At 39.9% G+C, this 26,400-nt stretch overlaps 1 protein-coding gene across 1 annotated transcript in view; it reads left to right on the top strand.

The window, feature by feature from the left end:
* LOC117462090 (piezo-type mechanosensitive ion channel component 2) overlaps window positions 1-26,400 on the top strand; it is a 141,324-nt gene that overhangs the window by 3,103 nt on the left and 111,821 nt on the right. The window contains exons 2-4 of the mRNA XM_034104157.2: window positions 6,580-6,675; window positions 13,250-13,375; window positions 25,886-25,928. Of these exons, the coding sequence (XP_033960048.1) occupies window positions 6,580-6,675; window positions 13,250-13,375; window positions 25,886-25,928 (265 nt within the window). The remainder of the gene's footprint in view (window positions 1-6,579; window positions 6,676-13,249; window positions 13,376-25,885; window positions 25,929-26,400) is intronic.

Below are 26,400 nucleotides of genomic sequence, written 5' to 3'. Positions count from 1 at the left end.
CCATTTCCCAAATGTCTGATCTGAATTCAAACTCGTGGTGAGACTTTTACAGAGGGATGTGTTGAGTAGAGCTGGTTGAAGCAGATTAAAGCACTGGAGCAAACTGAGGTTGGAGGTGTTATGCAGATGATGGGAACACTACTGGAATCATGATGCTGTAGGTTTCAATTGGGACTTAAAAAAAATCATGCAGAAAGTGACACAAGAAAATGAATCCTCTTCTCTGTGTTCATATTTTAATGTCACCAATATTTTCCATTTTATAAAAACGGTTTTTTTCCACAGATTGTTAAAAATGTAATTTGAGAACCATAAGAAAACTCTTAAATACAGTATCATATAATCCATCATTTTGTTGGTCCATTGATTCCAATTAAGACTAAAACCATTTGGTGGATATTAAGTTGGAACCGGTTGAGGTTTAGGTTATTCATTTGTATGCATAGGAAGATTTGGTTTACAGTTAAAGACAAGGGATTTGTGATACACGTTTTAAAACAAGACAGACAACAAGCACATCTTTAAAAAGAATGACTGCTCTCTAATGTTCCTGTTACACAAGTTGTGATGCTCTGGAAAAAAATCACATGTAGGCCTATTCTTGAAATGTACTCAACAGAAAATAAAAGTTTACGTAATAATACATCAATTATACTGCTGACCAGGGACGTGCACAGGTACGGGCTAATGTTGCCAGGGCAACGGCCCGTTTGGTCTTTTTGGCTGACCTGCCCCTCTGGAGAGAGCGAGAGTTTATTTTTATTTGTTCTGTTGTGGCCGAATCAACACGATAAGCCCACAATTAGTAGCGTCTCGCTACACACTTTGTCAGCGCTGTCATCTTCCGGTGCGTTAAGACCACCTCAGTGTCGGATTTTGGAAACTTGATTTTGAGTTGTCTCATGGCAGTTAGGGAATAAGGGACAAACCAGGGGACTTTACTTCCTCAATAATACCGTTGGTTATTTACAAGAAAACACCTACATATAGCCTACTTGTTGTGATTGTGTGTCTTTTCATCTGTAAACTCCCTCAACGGGCCGCTCACTCTCTTTTCTTGATCGCCCTCTCATGGGTGAATACTTCACTGTCCCGCTTCATTGTAGGATTTCTGCCATGTCTCTACCACTTTAGTTTGACCATCTCTGTTATTAAGTTACGGAATACTAAATAAGTAATTAGATACCTTACCGTTGCGCTCATAATGATAATAATAAGAATAATGCGTATTGAACTGGTTTAATTAATTAGTGACTTTATTTAAGGTAGCCTAATTAGTTAGAAGCAGGGGTTAAGTTGGGATTTGATATGTGGGGGGGCTCTGTGTGGAGGTGCGAGAGAGGGGGGGGGGGGGGGGGGGGGCGGAGGTCGAGGATCTCATTATTTGACCTTAAGGGATATAGGCCTACACTGTGGCCCTAAAGCAACTGCTCCATCTGTATCAAATGCAGACATTGATGCCACCAAATGTCACAATAAAAATAGAAACTACTACAAATAAACAAAAATTCATTTACATCTTAAATTATGAATATATATATATACACAAAAAAAGGTTTACAACTATCCAACCTTCAAATTGCTTTTTTAAATCAACACTGCTCTGCACACTTGCTAAAGAACATTTGTGTGGAAATCTCAATTCATTTGTAGGGCTGCGTGAGTATGGCCAAAAGTATGGGAGTAAATCTCACTGTAAACTATTTAATCATCACCAAATTCTGTGTTATTATGACCGATCATAACTCAGCTTTATGCAGACATACATTTAGCATGGTGTACAGGGCCGGTTCTTGGCATAGGGTGCCATATTTGCGCTGGCAGCTCTGGGAGAAAAAAAAAACATTTTGACTGTTTGCGCTCATCCTAATTTTCGGCCTTGATGTAACAACATTCATAATTAAGTCAAGGTAACACCCTTTTCACCCCGATTACACTTTTCATTTGCCCCGTACGATGGGCGCTGTAAGTGATGAAAGTGGGCAGTGTTGGCTTATCAGGCGTCCGCAGCTCACAGTCAAAGTGGGTGTGGGATCGAGCGAGAGAGATAAATGCAATTTATGTAAACAAATATTTCCAAGGCACTCTTTTATAATTATTGGGATAAACAGGTTTGAAATTATTTCAATGTATACTATAGGACAGTAAACCAAAAATATCGTTTAAAACTTGAGAGATACAAAAATATGCATAAATAAATGTTAACTAGGTAAAATAATATATGAATGAACAACAAAAATAAAATAAGTTGCATTTATTTGCTATTGGCTATGGTAGGTTATTGGTTATGCTCACATACTTATTTGATTATTAAAATGTAAACCAATCTTTTTCATATGGGTGTTTTACGGCCCGTCCACACAGCGGCGTGCGTTGAAAGCTTCACCATTCACTTTGAATGGGGTGACGTCACTTTGCTGGCGTGGCTCGCTGCAAAAGTTGAGCAATGTTCAAGTTTTGAAGCCACGGCAGAAGCGTCAGCCAATCGAATCATATGCCAGTACAAGCTCTAGCCAATCAAACCGCTGCTTGTATGTCAGGGGCGGGAGATTCATGTGATTGGTTGTTGGTCGAGTCACCGAATGCAAGTAGTCGCCTTTGCTTATTTTTTTATGAGATGTGAATTACTGTTCAATTTAGTTGATGTAATAATCATTTGGTTTCTTTTACATTAAAAAAAGGTCTTGTGTTTTTTTTACGGGGCAATTGTCTGTGCACGTCCCTGCTGCTGATGTATATCTTGTTATTCACTTTGGCAGTTTTGGGGCATGTTTTGGAGAATTGGCAGCATTTGGCACCTTCATGATACTTTAGAGAAGAGGTTTTGGTCTTAAAATAATGCTTTGAATCCACCGAAAAACCCCATCATTTGGTTCAGGTGTAGTTAATATAGTTAAAACGTCATGTAATGTGTCAACAATAGCAATTTAGCTGTTATTGTATTATTGTTTTACCAAAAAGCTGTGTTCTTTTAAAAACAAAACAAGTCTGCTTAAAACAGGGACAAATAAGACAAATTTTGTAATGATAAAAACAGTGGATAATTTTTAGTGACCATGTTAGTTCAGTCTGTTGTCCAACATGGCAAATCACAAGTATCCAGTTTAATCAAAAACATAATAATCGTCCTCTTGCTCAATTTAATAAACTTATGTTGCTATGCTATACTTTATACTAAAATACTATACTACAATAAAACAGCCTCATGTAAACTATTTCTCTTATGACGTTCTAGCTTATGCTAGCTAATGTTAGCTTAGTTGACGTTAGCACATTTCAGTAGGCTTCTTTCCTACTTGTGCTTCTATTTTGAAATAATACTGTAGCTATAACATTTACCATTATACTGTAAGCTTAATGTTTGGTACTTCTTTATTTGTTAGTAACACCACATGGCTCTGATAAATGAGTTAGCACTAGCTTCTGGTGTCAGTTAGTTAGCTAGTATGGCTAGTGAGTATTTAGCTAATAAACAAACAAACGTCTTATCTTCGAATAGACTTAAATGGACTAAAAGCTGCCTCAGATTATTATTATTTACCCTTGTTTTTAAGGATCTATCAACTACTCATTTATACATTTCTGAAAGCTGTTAAACTCTGCACAGTGGTGGGTATATACTTGTGGTGTGCTCTTTATGTTCTTCAGTGCTGCTTAAATTCCTCTGTTATCACCCAGTGCTTTCTCTGGCCAGGCACCACACCTCCTTATCTTCTATCATTTATGTTTTCATGCTCAAACTTTGAAATCAGTTGGCTTTAACTTCACATTTAAGACTGCCTGGCTCTCATGTGTTTAGGCTTTGTTTGGCTGTAATAACAGCTTTTACTGGGAGAGACAAAAGCCTGATTCAGACTAGATGTGGAGGTTTTCAGTAATCTGATGTCTGAAAACAACGGCCGTTTATTTTCATTCCTTGTGTAAAAATCCTCAGATGGTGAGTCATACAGTGAAGGCAAATGGTCAGGAAGACTGCGGTCAAGTGTCTGCAGGGTAACAGTGGGAGCAGAGTCATGCAGATATGAATAGATTATCTGTAAAGATACACAAGGCCTTCTTTAGATTTGTAACTATGAACAGATGAATAATGTTGGCAGCAGGCTCTGGGCTACCAACTTGGGCAGGTTTGGAGCTAATTTAATGCTACATTTAACGAAGATAAAATTAAGTGGGTGTGGAAAGAAATGTTGCAGTGAGTTTGTCCAAAAAGTAAAGATTATGAATAATTCCCACTAGAAACTTAGGTTGTAAAAGTTCCCCGTCTAATATGTTTGAAAATAAAACAACTAAAGATAATGATAAAGTGTTTTATTATGGTGTTATATTGACGATTGTACCATCATGCATATCAAGCATTCGTGCATACTTGAAACCTAATCACATCATATGTAAGTGTTTTTTTTTCAAAGATGATAGTCCTCCATAACATTTATTGACTTTTGTTAGTTTTCATTGGTCCGTATCAGAGCACAGAGAAAACCTGAAGGTTCACTTACCGTAGAGCTCCAGCTAGGGAGAAGTCGGAGCCAAGTCAAATGTCAATGAATAGCTCCATTGAGTGTGCAAAGATAAATAAAAGCTCAATTTTCAGCAGTTAAGTGTACATTTTCAGTAGATCAAGACAAGTAGCAGCCCAGACGGGCCGATCTCTGCGACTGTGACGGTAACTCACGCAGCCGACCTGGTTGTAAACGTTGTGCTTGTTGATTTAACCACTTAGAGACATTTGTGAGGTCAGAATGTGTGCCCGCATTTTCTACAAGGTTACTGTGTGCTTCCCTCCATTCCCTGGATACCTCCTGACCTAAAAATGTTCAAAGAAATGTCAGACAGGAAGGGACTTATCACATTTTTGCTGTAGGATTCTGAAAACCTAAAATACTCTAGGTTGTATATGTGAAATATTAAATGATTTTACATCTCCGGTTGTTAAAAAAACAAAACTCAGACTGTGCTTTCTGCATAGGCTTCAGGGGGAAATGGTGGTTCATTTTAGACGCGTTAATTGATGTTCAGTCAGCGGGTTATGTGAGCCGTTTAACTGGTAAAAGAGCAGATGGTCACTCTCTGGGAAATGAGGTGTGTTAAGGATCAATACGTCAATTAATGGGTTTTTTAAGTCATGTTTGCACTTATGTGTTTAAACTTTCATCATGTGCTTAAAAGACTTCCTGTGTGTGTGTGTGTGTGTGTGTGTGTGTGTGTGTGTGTGTGTGTGTGTGTGTGTGTGTGTGTGTGTGTGTGTGTGTGTGTGTGTGTGTGTGTGTGTGTGTGTGTGTGTGTGTGTGTGTGTGTGTGTGTGTGTGTGTGTGTGTGTGTGTGTGTGTGTGTGTGTGTGTGTGTGTGTGTGTGTGTGTGTGTGTGTGTGTGTGTGTGTGTGTGTGTGTGTGTGTGTGTGTGTGTGTGTGTGTGTGTGTGTGTGTGTGTGTGTGTGTGTGTGTGGTTTTCGGGAAAGGGTGAGTGTGTGGAGTTGCATAATAAAATGTCAAGTGGGGGGACATAATCCTAAATACTGAAACAATGCATTAAATCAACAAGCTTTGTTCATTATAGATTAGATCAACCCAAAGATATGCAGTTTACAATTAAATAAAGCTGAGAACAATTGGCAAATCCTTCCATTTGAGAAGCGCAACATGTTTTGCAACAAATATCCAAACAGTTTCTTAAATAATTATTTGATTGATTTTCTAATTATTTCAGTTTTTAAGGAAACAATAATGCTATGTTGTCATTTGAAACAAGTAGTGACTTAAGCACTGAGGTAACTGTTTATTTCAGTATCTTTATTAAATCAACAATCATCGATGACATAAATTAAAGTGAACAAAAGTTCCAGGGAAAAATAAGTAAAAGTTTAAATGAATCAACATCAAATCTCTATGTAGGTCTTGATCTAAAATACTTATACCAAGTACATAATTATTTCAGACACTGGTCGTCACATTTCAAACTCTTCACGCTGCATGTGGATGTGTTTCCTTTTTATACTACAAGTTGTTTCCTGTTTTCCAAACTCAGAGGTCCAACATATTAAACATCTGGTGCCTGAAGCCACTCTGTTACAACACTTTTAGACATCTTGTTCTTGCTGATTTGTCGATTTGGTAATAATGCTCACAGTCCATTAGGTACCATGAGATTCTTGCTAAATGAATTCTTCCCGTATGATATATAAAGCTGCAGCACTAAAGAGCAGAGAGAGGCTCATTTAGTTAATTGTCCATGGTAACACCCAAGGGTGATTATTGATCCTCCTTTTGTGATGCAGACCAGGTGAACAGATTCGGAGGCTGGTGAGAAAGTGTTAAAGGAACGATCTAGCTTTAATGACCGCAAGCAGCTTTTCTACACCAGGAACATTTTAATACGCTTCACCACATGTTTCTCTTAAATCCGTGTTAAGTTGATTTCAATGACGACTCCTGATCAGGCAGCTTGTTCCACCTCTGCCAGCTTCTGGAGTTTATTTACTGTTAAACGTTACGTTATGCACGCAAAGCACAGTAGAGTTTGTGGACGTTATATGGATTGATTTGCTGTTTAATCTGTATCTTTGTGTCCTTTTTGTTCCTGCAGCTTGCCTGTTCAGGTACAATGGCCTGTCCTTCGTCTACCTCATCTATCTCCTTCTTATCCCACTCTTCGCGGAGCCCACAAGCACAACAATGCAAGGTGAGCTCTTCAGTTCAACTCTCTTTGATACTTTGACACATCGACGGCGGCTTGGGCTTCGCCTGGAGACGCTTGTCTGTTTCCCAAAAAGCCTCCAGTTTGACTTGCGTTTTTGTTCTCTGTAATGTAAACCAGCCCTTCTCGAGGGGACTTGAGTTTGCTTGAGATGAGGATAGATTTGGCACATAGTTCAGCCCATGAAAGGTAATATCGGTCAGTGCGGGTAGGAGTCCATCTGTGAAAATATAAAATGATCCACAAGCCAGCAAGATCTGAGATAGGAAGACGTGATCCATCAGGGTCAGATCTAACGTCCACTAGATGATAATTAACATTTTAGGCTTTGAGTTGGTTTATTTTGACAGATAATATCCATCGAAATGATAACATACTAAACAAACAAGCTATGCTGTTGGAGAAAAAGACCCAGAAAAGAAAATTGAGATGAAGTCTGTTTTTGATAATGGCTGACCACTTTTATTATTACACAGGGATATCAAAGTTGCTCCTAAGGCTTCACTGATTCCTTAGATGGGTTTATTTCACAACAGCATGATCTGCCTGCTTTTGACAAGTGGTATTAGTTAATTCAGACAATGATATTTGGTAGTTTGGTTTAGATATGAGTTCAGTAAAAATGGAAACCATCTTTAAAGCGGGCGAACGATCTTCCACGACTCTTCCGCGGCGCCTTGTCCTCTAAAGAAATATACTGTAAATCACAGGCTGAGGTTTATGAGAGCGAGGTGACTGTTCTCCATACGGGTGATGGATGTGGGATTGCGGTCGCCTTTATTCATTCCACTCACATAATGTGGGTTTCTGTAGGAGACCACATGCAGTGTTTAATTATACATAAACCTATATTGGCGGTGGGAACAACATCCAGTCAGAAGAGCCGTCTGTGCCCGTCTCCAGCTGAAATAACAGTCAGGAAGTAAAGGAGGAAGAGGAGAAAGTGGACCACTTACACTCTCATCAATAGTTAAAGAGAGAAGTCTTCGAGTAAAGCTCAAGCGTTCATGTGTGTCTGATAGCTGTTGACTTCAAACGTGGGTCAACCTTTAGTGGTTACTCATTAGTGTAAAACATGAAACCTAAGTGTCCGGTCTCTCCATTTAAGATAATGCAGTGTTGTGCTTTAAGATACTTCAACACCAACAACACTCTGACTGCAATGAACTAAGGCAGCTGGGATGTAAGACTTAATATTTAAAAAACAAGTTAATGTACTGACTATTTAGATTTAAGTAGTTGAAAGTATACAATTGCAACATGAGGTTTTGCTTCATGGGTAGATTTTACTAATCTAGATTCATCTTTATTTTTTATGTTAAAATGGTTTGTTGTGCAAACAACATTTTCAATATGTTTAAATGAAAGGTCCCATGTCATGCTTTTCCTGTTATTACCCGTCCCCTTGTGTGTTATGAAGCTTTTTCTGCATGTAAACGGTCTGCAGTCACAAACCCTCAAAGTACACCCTGTAGCGAGTAAAACTCTAACACAGAAAATACCTGTCTGTGCTGCCCCAGAACGCCTCGTTGGAGATTTCTCTTTTTCCATTTTTGGACCAAAATGGACCAATCCGCGGAGCTCCTCACACACCAGGACCTTTAGCGTACATTTTCAACTAACAAGGAGTCCCATTGACTTGCATAGAGCTCCCTGGTTGGTAATGGACGAGTTGGGATGGCGGAGAAATGCTCTCCTTAGACCCATTCTCACAGCGTTTATAAACCTTTTTCTTACTCAATATCAAGCCACACTTATTGTTTTTACTTCGGCTGTGAGTGGTTGTGTGTGCTCAGGATGAGTTTCGCTTGTTCTCGCTGTATCGCCGACCCGGAAACCACACCAGTAAGCCAGCTCACTGAGCAGCGAGCCTCGCAACGTCCCGACCAATCAGAGCACACTGGGCTCACAGGGAGGGTGGGGGGGGGGCAGGAGCTCCAGCACGCCGTTTAGGACAGAGAGTGAATACCGGCGAATACACATACTATACAGAGATGCTGTTTGAGAAACCAATGTGAGTTTGGAAAATTGCACAATTTAAATCTATTCTAGTAGACCTCAACAATGGAATTATGATCAGTAGAAATGGCCGTGACATGGGACCTTTAAATGAATTGAATCTCCAAGAAGGCACCAGGTTCACACACCTTTTGATAAAACAGACTGCTTAACAATAAATCAAGTGTCCGTTAAAGTTAATATTATTATCAAAGATTCAGTATTTACAACTAACAAAGTTACCAAAAGTTAAATTGATTATTTTAATAATGAAATAATAATAAGTATTGTAAAAGAACTAATAACATCAAATCAAAACTGTTTTTGTGTGAGGACGTTTCAATGAGCAAGATCTTATTCACAGGATTACTTTTGACTGAATATGAAATTATTGGAAACTATAATTGTATTGGATACATACTTTTGCTATATTCTTGAATGAAAAAGGGATTTAATTTAGCTGCCACACCAGTTTATAGAATTAGAAGTACTGTAACAACTGGATGTGGTTGAGGATGATTGCCATTGCTTTGCCAACATTCATCATTCTGTTTCATTATCAACCATCTGTTTAACGGCAGGACATCTAGGATAAAAAGTAGGTTTAAAGTCATTACTACACTGTGGTTTTAATTGGGCTATTTAGTGGTTATAATCTTGAGTAGATAATGATAATTTGATAGTTACTGTACAGTAATTGTTCACTTAATTAATGTACAAAAACCACCAACAATTCACACTGACAATACACTCACAAAAACACAGATTTGATCCAGATCTCATTGTGCCGAAAAGAGACACTTGAATAGTTTTAGAGAGAGATATGTTTGCTTTGTTCTTCATGTTGATGGTCTGTTTCATTTTGTCTGTTGTGATTTAAAGTTAAGTTAAACCAAATGTATGACATGAATAATTCATTAGATGAATTTTGCTTTAAAAACCACAACAGTGCACTGTGCCCAAGGATATGTCAGTAAACAAGACTCGTATCCTCACAAGACAGAAAGTCTCTTATGCCACTGGCTGCTGTTGTTTGTACTCTCTAATGTCATGATGAGTTTCTGGCTCCACATGCCCTTGAAGGCATCCAACTCTCAGTGGAGGTGAACAAACGGCTGCTCTCATATGGGCAGCGGGCGTTTAAGAGCCTTTACAGTACAGTAGGTGCTGTATGCCTCGTTGAAAAGGCACCAAGATGACAATTTCCCTTTGGGAGTCTTTTAGTCTTGTTGCATGAATTTATATAAATATTTGATGTTACGGATGATTGATCAGGTTTATGTTTAAGCTAGTAGACTTCTAACAGAGGGTGTCTGGATTAAACGCATCACTTAGTTTTGCTTTTCCTTAAATCTATTTTTATGACATATTTTTTAAGACACAACTTTCTACCCTTTTTTGTCTGAATGACATCCGTGCCAAGAGTACTCAAGCAAGTACAATGGGCAGTACCACAGTGTGGAAATACTTTTAAAAAATGGCATGCATTAAAAATCTTTTTAAAGTAAAAAGACATAAGTATTCTCATCAAAATGTAAGGGGGGCTGCCCGATTGCTCAGTTTTTAGCATACAGTATGCAGTGTCCAACCTTTACCACTGTTTCTCTCAATAAAGAAACTTAAAAAAAACATACCTAAAGGTAACCAAGAGTAAAATAAGCAATTATGGTCAAATGCCCTATTACAGAAAAGTATACTTTACACCAGGGGTTCCCAACCTTTTTTCCCAAGAGCCCCCCCAAATGACTCCTGTTGGAAGTTGCGCCCCCCCCCCGCGGTAATTAAAGTTTAAAAGGTCTCAAAAATGCTACAACTACTGTCACAAACTGGATGAATGTGAAGTATTTTGTTAAAGGAGGATGAAAGCGTAATTAAGGAGCACTATTGGAGTGACTTTGATGGTTATTGGATTCCCGCTGAATGAAGAAATGAAAGGACGGCGCAAGTGGAAACAATTCACAAAGGGATTAAACTGTTTAAAACACGTGCTCAAAGTAAGCCGGATTTTACCGATGTGTTTATGTGGATTCAAAAGTCGTAAATAATCTACAAAATGGAGGAGACCGATCTGATCGGAGCAACTGTGACAAATAATCCAACTGAAACCGGCATGGACAATGACTGTGTTTTAAAAATGCACTTATCCAGACAAGCCTGGTTTGGACACTTTACGGGCAGAAGAAACATTTCTATTAAAGAAAGAATTATACATTTCTGTCTTTTTATGCCTTTAATAGCTACTAACTTGAATTGTTATTCTAATTAATTAATTCATATTTTTTTATATTTTATTGTAATGTAGAGACAAGGCTTTTAGTGACAATCATGTATTGCGTTAAAATTATATGTAAAAAAGTCTAAATATGATATTTGGCCTCGAATCATCTGAGGCCTGGCTCCAGGTTGGGAACCACTGCTTTACACCATATAATGTTGTAGTTATTCATAATGTGTTTGTGTTTTGTAATAATTTGTTATAATAACTTATCACTAAAGCTGGAGTAACAGAAAAAGTACTTATTGTAGTAGAGTAGAAGATAAAGTAGCATAACAATGGTCCCTTATAGTTGTGTACAGTGTTTGAGTTTATTTATTTAGTCATCCCCGCTGGCAAAGTATTCTCAAAAAAACATATATAATCGCGTTGAGATTCAAAACATTTAATTGGCCCTCCCTGACGTATGATTGGGAAATAGCATGTGGTTAAATCAGTTCCAAATGTTGGTCCAAGCTGAACAATGCCCTCTGTTTTGGACGCCTGTAAAAACTCATGAGACGGCGTTTTGAGACTGAATCTTGAAGCTCGAGGACCCAACGGCAACCAAGACGGTGGCTGTCACACAACAAAAATGCTGTTTTACAAATAGGAAAAACGGGAAGCGGAGCCAAAGCTTTTGTTTTGTCCAGAGACATCGGACCAATTTGGACGGAGAAGCTCGCTAAGTCCTCGTACCTCCGTATTTACAAGCCTTCCCTTTCCTCTTCGTGAAAGCCCAGGGAGTTAACAATGGGAAATTAGCACAAATTGTTTTCACTTCAATATTTAATTTGCCTGCAATGGTCTGTTGTTGCACACATTTGATAAGGTTAGCCCTCGATGGCTCCAGGCTAAGCAGAAGTGCTTCCCCTTAGCCTGGATAATGTGCAACACACTACAGTAAAACCGTGCTCCCCGCAAAGATGCAGTAAATGTAATGAGATGGAGATGTTGCCCTGGAGAAGGAATAGACCAAACTGTGCAGATATGCAGTACAATATATTCTTAAGGCTTATAAGGAACATCATTTCATTTCTTCATCAAAGTAGAGAAGTCCCATAAAGTTTGTTTCGACCCTGAGGATGAAAACTACCCAAACAAAAGGGGGGGTCTGATGAATCCTACAATAGAGAATTATCACCATAACAACTACCGAGATTTTCCCAAATACCTGTAGGTGCACTATAAAATAAGCATCTGTTGCACATGTGTGGCAGCTCCTCACCCTGCGTACCCTCGCTCCCAGGATCCTGATGTCTTCTGACAGCTGTATTCTTTACCTACATTAAACACAGACCCAGGGTCAGTTACTCTGTCGTACAGTGTCTGTCGCTCTTCTGGTCATTTCCCGCGAACACAAAACCCCACCATAAAGAATAAAATGTGCGAATACTCCTATTACTCCTATGATGAATAAGAGAGATTAAGAGGTGTTGTCGTCCTCAAGGAGGTTTATTTGAAATAACCTTTGCTTTATAATCGTTTTCACAGCTTTTAACCTGGACAATTTAATTAAAAAGTGATCTTAGGCCATGAAACTGATTCACCAGCACTTACAACGGGATGACTTGCTTGAAGCGAATATATCTGCACTTTCTTTGTTGTGCGAAGTTTGAATCTTTATGGTTTTTGCACTTATTGTTAGTCCCCTTGGATAATATGTCAGCCAACTGAAAATCCTCTCCTAGTCACCTCCACCTTCAAATCAACTCCAGGCTTCATCACTCTACAATATATAAAAAAGGCGCTTCTTAAAGGTGGGGTAGGTAATTTTGGAGAAACCAGCTCGAGTGCGCTAGAATTTGAAAATACACAGCTGGAAGAAATCTGCCACTTCCTCACAGAGCCCCTCCTCCAACACACACGAACCCGCACATGACCAATGAGGGCACGAGATAAGTTTGTGCACAGATGGAAGGCTGACAGGCAGGTAGGCCATCCAGTTACTTTAGCCGGGCCGGCTCAGATGATTGGTCGTGCTTTTTACAGTACCACGGCTTCCACTGATGACATTTTTGATAGATGATATTCATTGCTATCGGGATGTTAAGAGCATTCCATGGAATATAACAAAAAGTGTATCTCGAGCCGGTTTCTCAAACGTACCTACCCCACCTTTAATGTTGCACAACTCCAAAAATATGAAATCTGCAGTCCTCTCTCTGTGTCTAGAGAAAAACAAATGCTCAGCAAAGAGAGGTTTTTCTGGGTTGCCGTGCATGAGCGGCAGAACTGACATGTGGAAATCCTTAAAGTGAGTGTTGTTGTCGGTGAGCTCACTGTATCTCCTCTCCTCCTCTCCAGGCCACACAGGGCGTCTGCTGCAGTCCCTCTGCTTCACCAGCATGTCTTTCGTGCTGCTCCACATCATCTATCAGATTACCGTCAACAGCCTCCTGGCCGGGAAGTCCATCAGCCCCAACTTCAACTGTGAGTAGAGCACACTGCAGCCTCTATGTGCGCGGCTCTGAAGGTGCTGATGTTTGTAGTGAATGCTGAAACACCTCACAGCAGGTCAATAAGGATAAAGGTGCAGAATGGATTTGACTTACTTCTGTTTGCAGACCTTTTGAAAGACATACAGGAAGACACTTGTATGTTTTAGAAAAGTCAATAGACTAATACATCCAGACTCAACCCCTTTTCTTTATTTGGTTAAACTGTTTAAGTTGAACTCTTTCCTAAAAGTGGTGCTTATATTACCTTACCTTATTATTATATAGAACAGAATGGTTTTAATAAATACATTTATATGTAGGATTTGACACCTACTGTCAGGTCTAGTGGTGTGACATGACGTAATAAGTGAAATAATGATGGACACACTGAATGACAGCAGTAGTCCGTTTCATGTAGACAATTAATGTCCATAGAGCAGAATATTACATGGTAATACACAATGATTAGGGGATTAATACTTATCTTAGTTTTATTTATTTTATTTTTAATTATTATTAAAAAATATAAACCAGATCCTCTAACCCTCTTTCCCCATGCAGTAGGAGCACCCGGTAGTACTGCAGCCATTAAAACCTGTGGGTGGCATTTTACAAGGTGTGTGTGTGTGTGTGTGTGTGTGTGTGTGTGTGTGTGTGTGTGTGTGTGTGTGTGTGTGTGTGTGTGTGTGTGTGTGTGTGTGTGTGTGTGTGTGTGTGTGTGTGTGTGTGTGTGTGTGTGTGTGTGTGTGTGTGTGTGTGTGTGTGTGTGTGTGTGTGTGTGTGTGTGTGTGTGTGTGTGTGTGTGTGTGTGTGTGTGTGCGAAAATAAAAAAAATTGCATTGCAACTTGATGGATATTCAGCCCCTTCTAAAATTGGATTTATAACTGCGAAGGAATAGAGGAAGTTGCTTCCTAGATACAGAGTGTGTTTTTATTTAGAGTTCCTCTATCTCCCCGCAACACCAAATGAATGCATTTGACGTTAATTGGACCATATTGTCCTTTAATGGTATCTGTGTGGACCTTCTTCCAGTGATTAGGATGGTCTGCTGCGACTGCCTTATCAACATAGTTCCATTCACTGTAATAGAAAATGATAATTGCGGGGAGGTAAATGTTTTCCTTGGCAAAGGCTTTGCTAGATATTTATTACTGAAAAACAGAGAATAACTGACCTTTTTTTCAACTTCAGCTTCATTATTGCCATCACTCTTAATGGCTGACTCTTATTGGAGAAAACAAAAGCAGCCCAAACTGACACAGAGGTACCATAGTCCCAGAGCGTGGGTACTCTTCTTAAAAGAACTGCTAATAAGCTGCAATGTAGCTCAGAATCAAGCTTCAGGGCTATAAGCTTTATATGAGATTTGTAACCTTAAAGTGGACCTATCATGCTATATGTGAAACATATATTGTAGGGACATACCTATATAAAACATGTCTGTGAAGTGTTTTTTTCAAAATACCAAACAGATCATGCATTTTAGCCATGCCTCATTTCACTCTATTTGCTCTATTCCAGCCCTGTCTTCACAAGGGCTGATTCTGTGGCAAATGCAATAGAGTCTGGCTGCAGACAAGGAGGCGGATCGTATAGTGGCGGATCCTATAGGGGCGGATCCTATAGTGAACGACGGGAGCCGGCTCTCGCCCGCGAACGAGCCGTTTTTTTTTTTGCGGAGGGATCTAGATCGGCATGAAGGCACATTATGCAATGTGCAATGTGGACATTATCCCGCTTATTACACATGGCCACATTCTCAACAAAGTAACGACATGACTCCCAATAATAATTGAAATGCTTTTATGGATTTAGAAAAAGATTTTATTGATTTAAAAAATAGTTTTATGTATTGATTTAAATTGACATGCATCCGCTAAGAAAAGTAGTCCGTTGTTACTGTTTGAACTAACGTAACAACGGCAGGAACTGCTTCTATAGTGTTTTTGAGGAGCTTTTTGATTACAGATTTGAAAACATCGTTGCTTGCTTTAAAAGTAGCACAATTCATTATGTCAAACCTTGAAAGATATCCCTGCCCTAATGCCAAAAGTAACTGGCAACTATGTCGCCGTAGCTATGATGTCTATGTCTGGACCGCTGCGTAAAAAGGAGGGTTTCTGACCCATTACTTCTCTTCTTACTTCTATAAGAATAAAACACGGAGGACGGAGATCTCTTTTTGTCCCCCTCTTCTCCCCGCTGCAGCCTAGCAGCTGATCTCAAAGCACACTCCCCTCTCCTGGAGAAAAACTATATGTATATACTTTATATAGGTTGATACAGTAGCCCCTTTTTTAAAATAGTTTTTATAGGTGTTGCCATTTGTTTTGTGTAGCGTGGTTCTACAAGCAAGTCAATGCATTCATTGGGTGGTATCAGAGAGTTACATGTAATGTAACATGTCATTTTTACTTTTGAATACTTTAGTACAAAGGATGTATTGAATAATTTAAGTGATATATGTGTACACATATAAATCATTAGTCAAAACAGCGCTACATTTGATTTAATTAAAAGGTATAATATGTGGTAAACTGAAGAGCCCTTTGGGAGCCGAAAGAGCCGGCTCTTCTTGGTGAGCCAAATGATCCGGCTCACCAAGAAGAGCCGGAATTCCCATCACTAGAACAATGACTTCTTCTGCGAGGATTTATAAAAGCAGCTGGAATCCCTTAAGTTGCTATTGGATAAAAAAAGTTAGGAAACACCCCTATACGATCCGCCCCTATACGATCCGCCCCTATACGATCTGCCTCCTTGCTGCGGTCTGCAGCCAAACCCATCTCGGCAAATGAGCTGCAGCTGAGGCACGAGCGTCATGTTACATTGCTGTTACATTGCTGTTACCATGCTGTTACCATGCTGTTACCATGTTGTTACCATGCCACGCAACCTCTCATTCCCCTGATAGGTAGAGAGTTGCCCATATAGGCGGAGCACCCCGTTTCTGACGTCAGAACAATTTCAAATCTGGATCAGTCTGTATCAGATCCGTTGCAGCCCCGTTTTTAGAGATTTGGGTATGGAGGAAAAGAGAGAGGGTTGTGTTTTCTGACACTTGGTGAGTTCCCTGACGCACCGGGGACACATATTCATGTATAAAAGATGTACAAAAGTGCATTTTGCATGATAGGTCCCCTTTAATATAGCAGCAAACAACTATATGCTATGTAAAGATATCGTAGACGTAGAGTATCGTCTCTTTCTGAGCAGTGAGTGTCGTCATTGGAGCTCCTCTGACCTCTTACACAGCATTTTAAAAGTAAGATGGCAGAGTGCGCTCCAAAGCATCAAACTTGGAACAAAATTGTGTTTTTTAAAATGTTTTAGCTAGTGTTAGCAAGATAGCTAGCAAGCTAATCATTTGGATACATGGACTTGGGTCACTTGGCAAATCTTTTTTGCAGCTAACGACATAAATTAAAGACAAATATTTCCTTATTATGTCATGAAAAACTCTCCATTGTCAATGCAGCATTACATTTAATTTACATTTTCTAAATTTGTAGCAGACAGGGTTGGACAGTTGCCACAAAGTCCCATGAGTACAAACAGTTTGAGGCGGTCCAAACAAGAATCCCCTCCTCTATATACCTGACAAGTTGATCACTCCAGGAACTCATGTAAGATTAAAACAGTGAGATCTTTACTAATTTGGCCACATGTTCACGACTTGTACTCATCCCTCTCACAGGCTGCTTTGTAGCTTAAACTCTGACATGTGCTATCAATGCAGTCTCAATAGTCTGTAATCACCAGAGGGTGTGGAAACTGAGTCAAGACATGCTCCATTTGCAGGAAAAGCTACATGTTGGTCTCTACTAACGCTTCACAATTTCTAGAAATATTCTCATCCTTATTGAATTTTGTCACACCGTAAAGATTTATGAATCCAACACATTCCTTTTAAAGTAATTAGCTCCCTTGTGCCTTATGGTGACATAAAAAATACATTCTTTGGCCAGTAAATAAAACAATGTAAGCGTCTGACGCAGTGTTGGAAGGTGTTAACAGTTGGCCGTGAGCTTCTCATGAAACTCTGTATCAAACTGTAAACATTTGAATGTGTCTAGACGGGACAAACCGTGACCGTGTTTTGTGATTACTTGTTTCTTTCTAATGGAGGTAGTTTTGCACCGTGGAAGTCCAGCCAGCTTTGCTCAGAAGGCAGAACGACTTTATCGCCTCAGGGAGAAACAAACCATCCATTAAGAGAGGGCAGACTAAATATTTACACCAGCAAATCTTTATTAGTGAAGTATTTATCTATCTATCTATCTATCTATCTATCTATCTATCTATCTATCTATCTATCTATCTATCTATCTATCTATCTATCTATCTATCTATCTATCTATCTATCTATCTATCTATCTATCCATCCATCCATCCATCCATCCATCCATCCATCCATCCATCCATCCATCCATCCATCCATCCATCCATCCATCCATCCATCCATCTATCTATCCATCTATCCATCTATCTATCTATCTATCTATCTATACATCTATCTATCTATCTATACATCTATCTATCCATCTATCTATCTATCTATCTATCTATCTATCTATCTATCTATCTATCTATCTATCTATCTATCTATACATCGTGAAACATATTCATGCATTCTTTTAATCTTTGCAACATAATTTGAGAGAGGGATTTTGTTTCTAGATGTTCCAACGTAGACTTGGTCTCGAGGAATAACTGTATATCATTTGGCGGCCAAATGTCACTGTGACCACACAACATTTATGTTTGGCCCAAACCTTGATAATTCATATGCTCTTTATGACATTTGAAACAAATATCACGGATGTAAACTGCTATTTGACAAGTTAGCTTAAGCACAAAAAAGCGAGGCCATAATTCTAGTTTAAGATTGAATCAATCTGGACTGTTGCTGCGAATAAATAACATATTTGCCGTGACAAACTTTACATTCATGACTAAAGAATATATGCTGGTTTTGGACAATTTAGGGCTGGTCCTCTGGTGTTGAAATGTCCTTTGAAGGAATGCACCTTTACCCTTTGTTATTGAAACCTGCTGAGTGTGGACTTTTGTTTCAAGTTGTCAGAGTTTTGATTCAGACTGTGAATCATGAAGCTCCATTGGCTCGTCAATAGATAACATCTTGAGTCATTATCTGCCACATTAAACAGGAAAGCCCCTGTGTGATTCTTCAAAGTGAACACCTGGCTGACATTTCACAATTAATGAGGCACCAGGTGTACAAATATAACTTCACACTCGTAATAAAAAGCTCATTGAGCTGAAGAGACACTAAAGAATTTAAAGGGCCCGTGTCATGCTTTTCCGGTTATTACCCGTCCCCTTGTTTGTTATGAAGGTTTTTATGCATGTAAACGTTCTGCAAAGTCAAAACCCTCAAAGTACACCCTGTAGCGAGTAAAACTCTAACACAGTCTGTGCTGCCCCAAAACACCTCGTTGGAGATTTCTAATTTTCCATTGTTTACTTCCTGGGTTCTGTGACGTGTGAACACCCACATCAACAGCACATGACCGGATTGTCCCAAATGGACCAATCCGCGGAGCACCTCACACACCAGGATCCCTTGGCTAACTAACAGGGAGTCCCTGAACGCTGGTAATTCTCACGGCGTTATAAACCTTTTTCTTACTCGATATCAAGCCACACTTATTGTTTTTACTTCGGCTGTGAGTGTTTGTGTGTGCTCAGGATGAGTTTAGCTTGTTCTCGCTGTATCGTCGACCCGGAAACCTGTCCGCTCCTCGCAGCAACGAGCCTCGCAACGTCCCGACCAATCAGAGCACACTGGGCTCACAGGGAGGGGGGGGCAGGAGCGAGAGTGAATACACATACATACTATACAGAGATAGTTTGGAAAATTGCACAATTTAAATCTATTCTAGTAGACCTCAACAATGGAAATATGATCAGTAGAAATGGCCATGACATGGGACCTTTAATTGAAAAATCATGAAATGTCTGTTTTATGATGTAAACTAAGTAACAGCATGTGTAAGGCACTTTGCTGACGTCACCACTGTAATGGTTTGTATACATAGTGTTGAATTTTACTTACTCAAGTTAATGTCATTCTATTTTTATTTTTGGGCGACAGGAAGCATTAATCCTTGTCCCCTGGATCACCTTTATTCTGGGTAAATCCCTTATCTCTGATTTCTATGTCTGGCATTTAGCGCCTCAACACCCTTTTCCTTCTGGCAGCCAAGTATAAACAAGGAGTCCTCGTTCTGCGCTGAGGCGGTTATCCTCCCTCCTGATAGCTTCATATAATTTCCTCTATTCTTCGCAGCCAAATACACCATTAGAGCAGTCAACTGAGTTGAGTATGAATGAGTAAACCTTTCCAACAAAGCTAACACCTCCAGCTGTTGGAGCGGGTCAGTGACCGGTCGCCAGATGAGTCAAAGCCGGCTTTCTTTGGAGTGATTCCTCTGTGCTGACTCGACAGTAAGGGCATTGTTTTAACCGTCAAAGACCGCCAGATACCAAAATCCTTCCTGTCATTGTTTTCTCTCTTTACAGTCATTGTTTTCAGTAGCAACCCCCACCCATCTGCAGATAAAGAAGGTTGAAACAATCCAAAAAGACAGGATTTGCAAGCTTTATTTGGCTCTTATCTGCTTGCGATATATATTTCAGCAGCTCATAAAGAGTAACAGCCGGTGGAATTAGTGTTTTGTCACCAGTTTCTTGGGAATAGTCTTCGTTAAGTCCCTTTGTTGACCTTAACCGCCCGCCGTATCCACACATATCCTGCCCACCATTCCCCAAATGTGAGACATTTTCCAAATTCTCTAAGCATACCAATTGTCCGATTACAGTCATGACTTGCTGAAATGTCGGCGCAGCAAATCAGCAGTCTCTGTGGAAAAGGGCAACAACCGGTATTACGCTCCAGAGATGGAGGAGAGAGTGCGAAGCAGTGCCGTGTTGAGAGGTTAACGGCCCAGCAAGTACAAAGGCTGTTTTATGATGCTCACATAAAGTCGGAGGACAGGTATCTTTGGTGCTCAGCTGGGGTGGAAAGCGGCCTCGCCTCAATGCGCAGAAAGTCTCACACTCTTTTCCAGAAGTCTCCACGCTGAGTCCAGGCTGTGTTACACAATATTCCTCCTCTATGGATCTGGCCTGGGTTAACCTCAGCGATCCTCGTGTATGTTATCGGTTTCCTCTTACACCTGTGAGCTCAGTTTGGGCTGCGTGAAGTTAGGTGTTGCAGATGGTTGGACTGTCTGTATGAGAGTGCGTTTGGTCGCGAGCAGAAGAGTTTATATTTGAAGATGTTAATGAGGCATTAAGTCATCAATGACCTTTGTGGGTGTTTATTAGTTACAACAACATCAGTGGATCTTATCTGCTCCTGTGAAAGTATCTGGCACGACTCTAACCACTTCCTGTTAGGGTTATTTATAAATGACACAGTTAATAAATCCAGAGCCCCAAGATAAATATAAACCCAGCACAACCGTCCCTCATTTTGCAATTCTGGAGACTTTAGTTCCCATCTCTTAAATGCATCCTCGACGCCCCTGCACCACTTATGCACTTATGCACTTAGAAGCTACTCTTTTGACATCTTTGCCTTTATTGGTTGCATGTTTTTATGCAGTGGGAGCTCCACAAACACTCTTGTTGTGGCTGAATGTAACTGTGTTATGTAGTTTTGATTAAACAGTGGTCATTCACATTGGTAAATGGTAAAGTACATTGGAACACACCAAAGTCCACTTTAATCAAATACAACGTCATTTTCCAAAAACAAAAGTGTGGTTAGTTCAAATGCTGAGTAAATAGTTGCTTTAAAAAACCACTAGACTGTCTGGATCTGGGGCCTCATTTATAAAGGGATATATGCTCAAAAAATGGCGTACGCCAGTTTCTACGCAATGTTTGCGATTTATAAAATACTAACTTGACGGGAAAACGTGCGGTCCTCCACGCAAACTCTAACCCATGTGTACGCACTAAGCACAAAAACGGGGGAGACGAGAAACTGCGACATCGCGTTGGCAGAAGGAAGAATGGAGAGAAATATGTGGAAATAATACCATAAACAAATGTTACCTCATTTATCATATGAAGAATTCATTTTCAAACATTGATTAAAGCCAATCTTAAAATGATTAAACAAACGCCTGTTTGAGACTCCTCAGTGCACACAAAAACATAACTTGGAGAAATAAATAAATACGGATATAATATCTAATATGTTATTTAAAACGCACAGGCTGCAGTGGAGACGCTGATCGACAGCTGGGACACAAACCACCAAATACAAAAACATAACTTGGAGAAATAAATAAATACGGATATAATATCTAATATGTTATTTAAAACCACCTCGACTATTTTGTGTTAATGTTATGAAATGTTTTCTCATAAATGATGCGGTTTTGTATTTCTATAGGTTGTACGAGCATGGTTTTATTATACTACCATGTTTAATGCCGTTTGCTAAGACTTGATAAGTCGCTCATAAAACACAGGAGGTATGGAAACTAAGAACACCATATGTGGTAAATTGTACAGCTGATATAACACAACACATTAGTTGTATTTCCTCTAACTGGTGGATATAGAGTTGCTGCGGGGGGGGGGGTGAGACGCACAGGCTGCAGTGGAGACGCTGCGCACAGCTGATCGACAGCTGGGACACAAACCACCAAATACAAAAACATAATTCAGATCCAGTCGTCATGACTCCACCCCGGAGGGATTCCCCGATCCTTTCTTACAGTCTCTCATCAAGGGGGTGTCTCTTGTCCAGGGTCGGCGTCATGGGGGGTCATTCGAGGGCCATGCCCCCCTAAATGAATCACTGTTCCCCCCCAACGCAGGGTGGGCAAGCCTTGCCACTTTGCCGTTTTTTTTTTAATCATATATGTGAAAACGTTTCCACTAAAGGTGTTTTGTGTGAAATACATCAGAAATAAATAATACAAATATGAAACACAGCCTGAGGTGTGCTCACTGCTGCTCTCTGATTGGTGTGTTGCTTGACCAATGACCCCCGACTTTTGTTTTGTTATCATTACGTGGCTGTGTGTTTAGATGAAAGCCAGTGGCAATCTGTTCAACTGTTACACTGATTATACAGTAAAGCCATCGAAAATAATATGATATACAGTACAGTACAAGTAGCCTACTTCTGGGTCTCTGTGTTTCATTCAAGCTCGGCTCTCTGTGTGTGTGGCACGATCGCATTTTGTGAGTGCGCGAGCGGTAACGTGGAATGTTGTTGTTAGCATCTGGTTAGCTAGCTATGCTAACGGATATAAAGAGCTGTTTCTACACCAAGGTGGAGGAGAGTCCTCTCCTGTCAGACTGAGAGGATCTTATAACGTCAGCTCAGTGAGGTAAGGACTCTCTCAGTATTTAGATAGTTAACCTTAGTGTAGGTTAACTTATCTCAGTGGGTCTCAAACGGTTTGGTCACCATTTATGTAAACAAGTATTTGCGAGGAACACATGTATATGATCATTTGCCTATAGTTATTAAAAAAATAAGAGAATAAATGAAAAACGGGTATGAAATACTATAGGACAGTAACACAAGAATACAGTTTAAAAGGGGAGTGATTAGTAAAATATCCATAAAGAAAAAAGTAAATCTGTGTACAGTTCTGTTTGGATGTTGAGAGATGTAGGCTATCCATAGATCTCTTCATTTTGCTCTCAAAGTGCACCAGATTGATGCATTTAACTTCAATATTTAAAAAATAATCTTCCCGGGGATGCATGCCCCCAGACCCTCCTCGAGGAGGTTAGGTCCACCCCCACCTAAAACATGTTCACATGGATAGGATACTAAATACATTTGCACACTTTTTGTATGGTGGCCTATGTCCATATGTTTCTGTTTTGGTGGTCGTGCCACAACCGCGCATGTATGCACAAGTCATAGGTGCGCTATACAATAGCACTACACCCTGCAATGTGTGTGAAAGACAATAGACTTTACAGCATGTTTTTTTAAATTGAAGTTGCGTTGGTGTTTGTGTGTTGGTTGTTGACGGCAGTGTGTGCCCCCCCTTGGTAAATGATTGCCCCCCCCATTCGATTTGTTCTAGAGCCGACCCTGCTCCTGTCCCCGGTGCAAACACACTGCCTGAGGAAGGCTATGTGTATTTTTTTTGTCATGAACCTTTTTCGGACCACTTATTTATTTATTTTGGTGACGATCCGACCTCCATGCTGCTACTCTGGTTCAAACTGCATCCACCAAACAATAGATTTATCTCGACCTCCCCAAAATAACCAAAATCTGACACAGTGTGAGATGTATTTTTTAGCTGTTCTGTCGTCATTTCCTGCGATCTTCTTCATAAAGTCAGTCAGAATGAATGAATGGGCGTTTCTTTGACTATTTATAGGCAAATATGGGCGTTACGTGAAGCCCGCAAAAGCTACACCGCATTTCGAGTCGATTGTGATTTATAAAGGGAAACCGGCGTACCTCGCCGGTACGCAATGTTTGGTGAATCGGAAAATGTCGGAACATTTCTGTACCTATTTTTTGGAGTTCTACTACGTAAGCAACCTTCCCACGTGAATCCTACGCACGGCGTTATAAATGAGGCCCCTGGTCTTAACCACGAGGACTAAGTAAAAGCCAAAAAAAGAGCATGCTTGTTTATATTAAGGAAATTCATTTAGTTTCTATTAAATATTTCCCTAAATATGTTTTCATACATACAGTAGAGATGTGATGAGAAACAGCCTTCTTCTCTTGGGAAAAAACACCAAAATTAAAATCAACGTAGCATTTGTTTTTAGCAAATAATGCAATACAATCTTTCTGTTATAAATATGCGAGAAAGGACTGTATTTAAAAAAAAAATGCCACCTAGGCTTGAAGAAATCGTTCTGTTTTGATGTTTTATTTTACCACAGTGTGTGATGTGTTGCAGTCGGGTCACTCTGTCCTCCATCAGTTCGTTTAAACTGGGAGTAGTTGAGGAGGAGGACAGTTTCTCACAGTTGAGGAGGAGGACGTCTGCGGGGGAAGTGTTTGATGTCAGAGGTTATGTCAGGGGTTAGTCATGTGGGCTCCTCCCATCACAGATGTTTTCTTAATTTATTTTTTAGAAATGTAGGTATCCTCCGCACTCTTTTCCTCTACTTCCAGCCCAACCACACAGCTCATAACATCTGTGATAGCGATGCTGTGATATCCTGCAGCTATGTTATCCACTGATGAGTAATAAAGAAACACCGGGGTTTGCACTGACAGTCCATTACCGTTTATTCACCGTGAGTGGAATTCAGTTTCCCGGTCCTGACAACGTGCCTACGCTGTGACTCATTCCTTTAGTGGAATCTGTGGGTCATATAGGAGAAAGACCTTTTTTTCCCTCTCTTTACTCTCTGTGTATTTAAACATTTCATGCTGTTGTTACTCCAAAAAAACCCTCCTGAAAATGGTTTGCATACAAGGTGACACGGCAGATGAAGTAGCATTTTCCCCGCTGTCTGTTTTGAATTACTGACGTGTGTTGTAACGCCTTCACTGCGCTCCATAAACCAGAAACCTCAGCTCCTAATTAGCCTCCTAATACACCAACAAAACAGCCGGATACAACCACATGTCATTGAGTTGAAATCCTCGAGTTTCAAACTGATGTTGTGTTTCCTCTGGCGGTAAAACAAAGGCCAGTAAACCTTCGGCTGTTGTTCTCAGAGTGCCGGCTGAATACCTGGAAATCTCTCTCTGAGCGCTGAGTGACGTTCAGGAACACTTCAACCAGTCCCGTGGAAACAAAGCTCACATGAAATGCTTTTATTTCTCCTTCAGAACAGATGGATTATTAATCATTCTCCTGAAGATGAGTTATCAGCTGAAGCGAATTACATTTACTGGCTGCTTTGAAGCAGATGTATTAAAGGTGGGGTAGGTACATTTCAGAAACCGGCTCGAGATACACTTTTTGTTATATTCCATTGAATGCTCTTAACATCCCGATAGCAATGAATATCTTAAAGGTGGGGTAGGTAAGTTTGAGAAACCGGCTCGAGATACACTTTTTGTTATATTCCATGGAATGCTCTTAACATCCCGATAGCAATGAATATCTTAAGTGCTTTGACAAAAAATCCATAAAAACATTTCATCTGTAGAAGCCGTAATACTGTAAAAAGTACAACCAATCGGGATTGGATGGCCTACCTGACTGTCAGCCTTCCATCGGGGCACACATTTATCTCGTGCCCTCATTGGTCATGTGCGCGTTCGTGTGTGTTGGAGGAGGGGCTCTGTGAGGAAGTGGCAGATTTTCTCCGGTTGTGTATTTTCAAATTCTAGCGATCTCAAGCCGGTTTCTAAAATGTACCTACCCCACCTTTAATGGTTTGGTCAGAGGCTAATAAACGACTTTTACACACTAGATCCTGATACTTTATATTAAAACAAATGACCCAGTGTTATTTAAAGTGTTTTTTAAAAATTGTATTTACTGACTGACTTCATGTTTTGTCCAGGTTCCACGTGGGAGAAATCCATACGACAAATTGGCTTTGAAAGGTAAGAACATTATGAATGAAATGAACACTTTCAATTGTATTTACTCAAATATCATGTACAGCTTAAAGAATTATTCTGTTTAACATTTTATCAATATTTTTATTTTATTTTATGATTCATATAGCAAGCTTGATGAGATACAGAAAATAAATCCCTTTTAAATGTTCTGTAAATCCCATTTCTCCTGACGAACATGATGACGAAGTTTGGATTGTTGTTGTGTTATGTACATTTTCCAAGTTGTGTGTTTGATGACGTGCTAGGATTGTTTGATAGAGACAGGAGGGTCAGTAATAACAATCAATAACATGTACTTTTTCAGAATCAGCAAAGCCTTAGCCAAAATATTCATCCCACCTGTCAAAGATCCTGGTTCTCTTCCCCTGTAAGAGGTTGCATCATCTCTGCAAAGTGTCCTTATTATAGCAAACCCACAATAACATTAAACACCACTTTTAACATTTAGCCGCAC

This window comes from Pseudochaenichthys georgianus, chromosome 17, assembly GCF_902827115.2.
Source record: "Pseudochaenichthys georgianus chromosome 17, fPseGeo1.2, whole genome shotgun sequence".
Lineage (NCBI taxonomy): Eukaryota > Metazoa > Chordata > Actinopteri > Perciformes > Channichthyidae > Pseudochaenichthys > Pseudochaenichthys georgianus.
The sequence above is the reverse complement of the archived record's forward strand: the minus strand, read 5'-3'. Positions and strand labels throughout refer to the sequence as shown.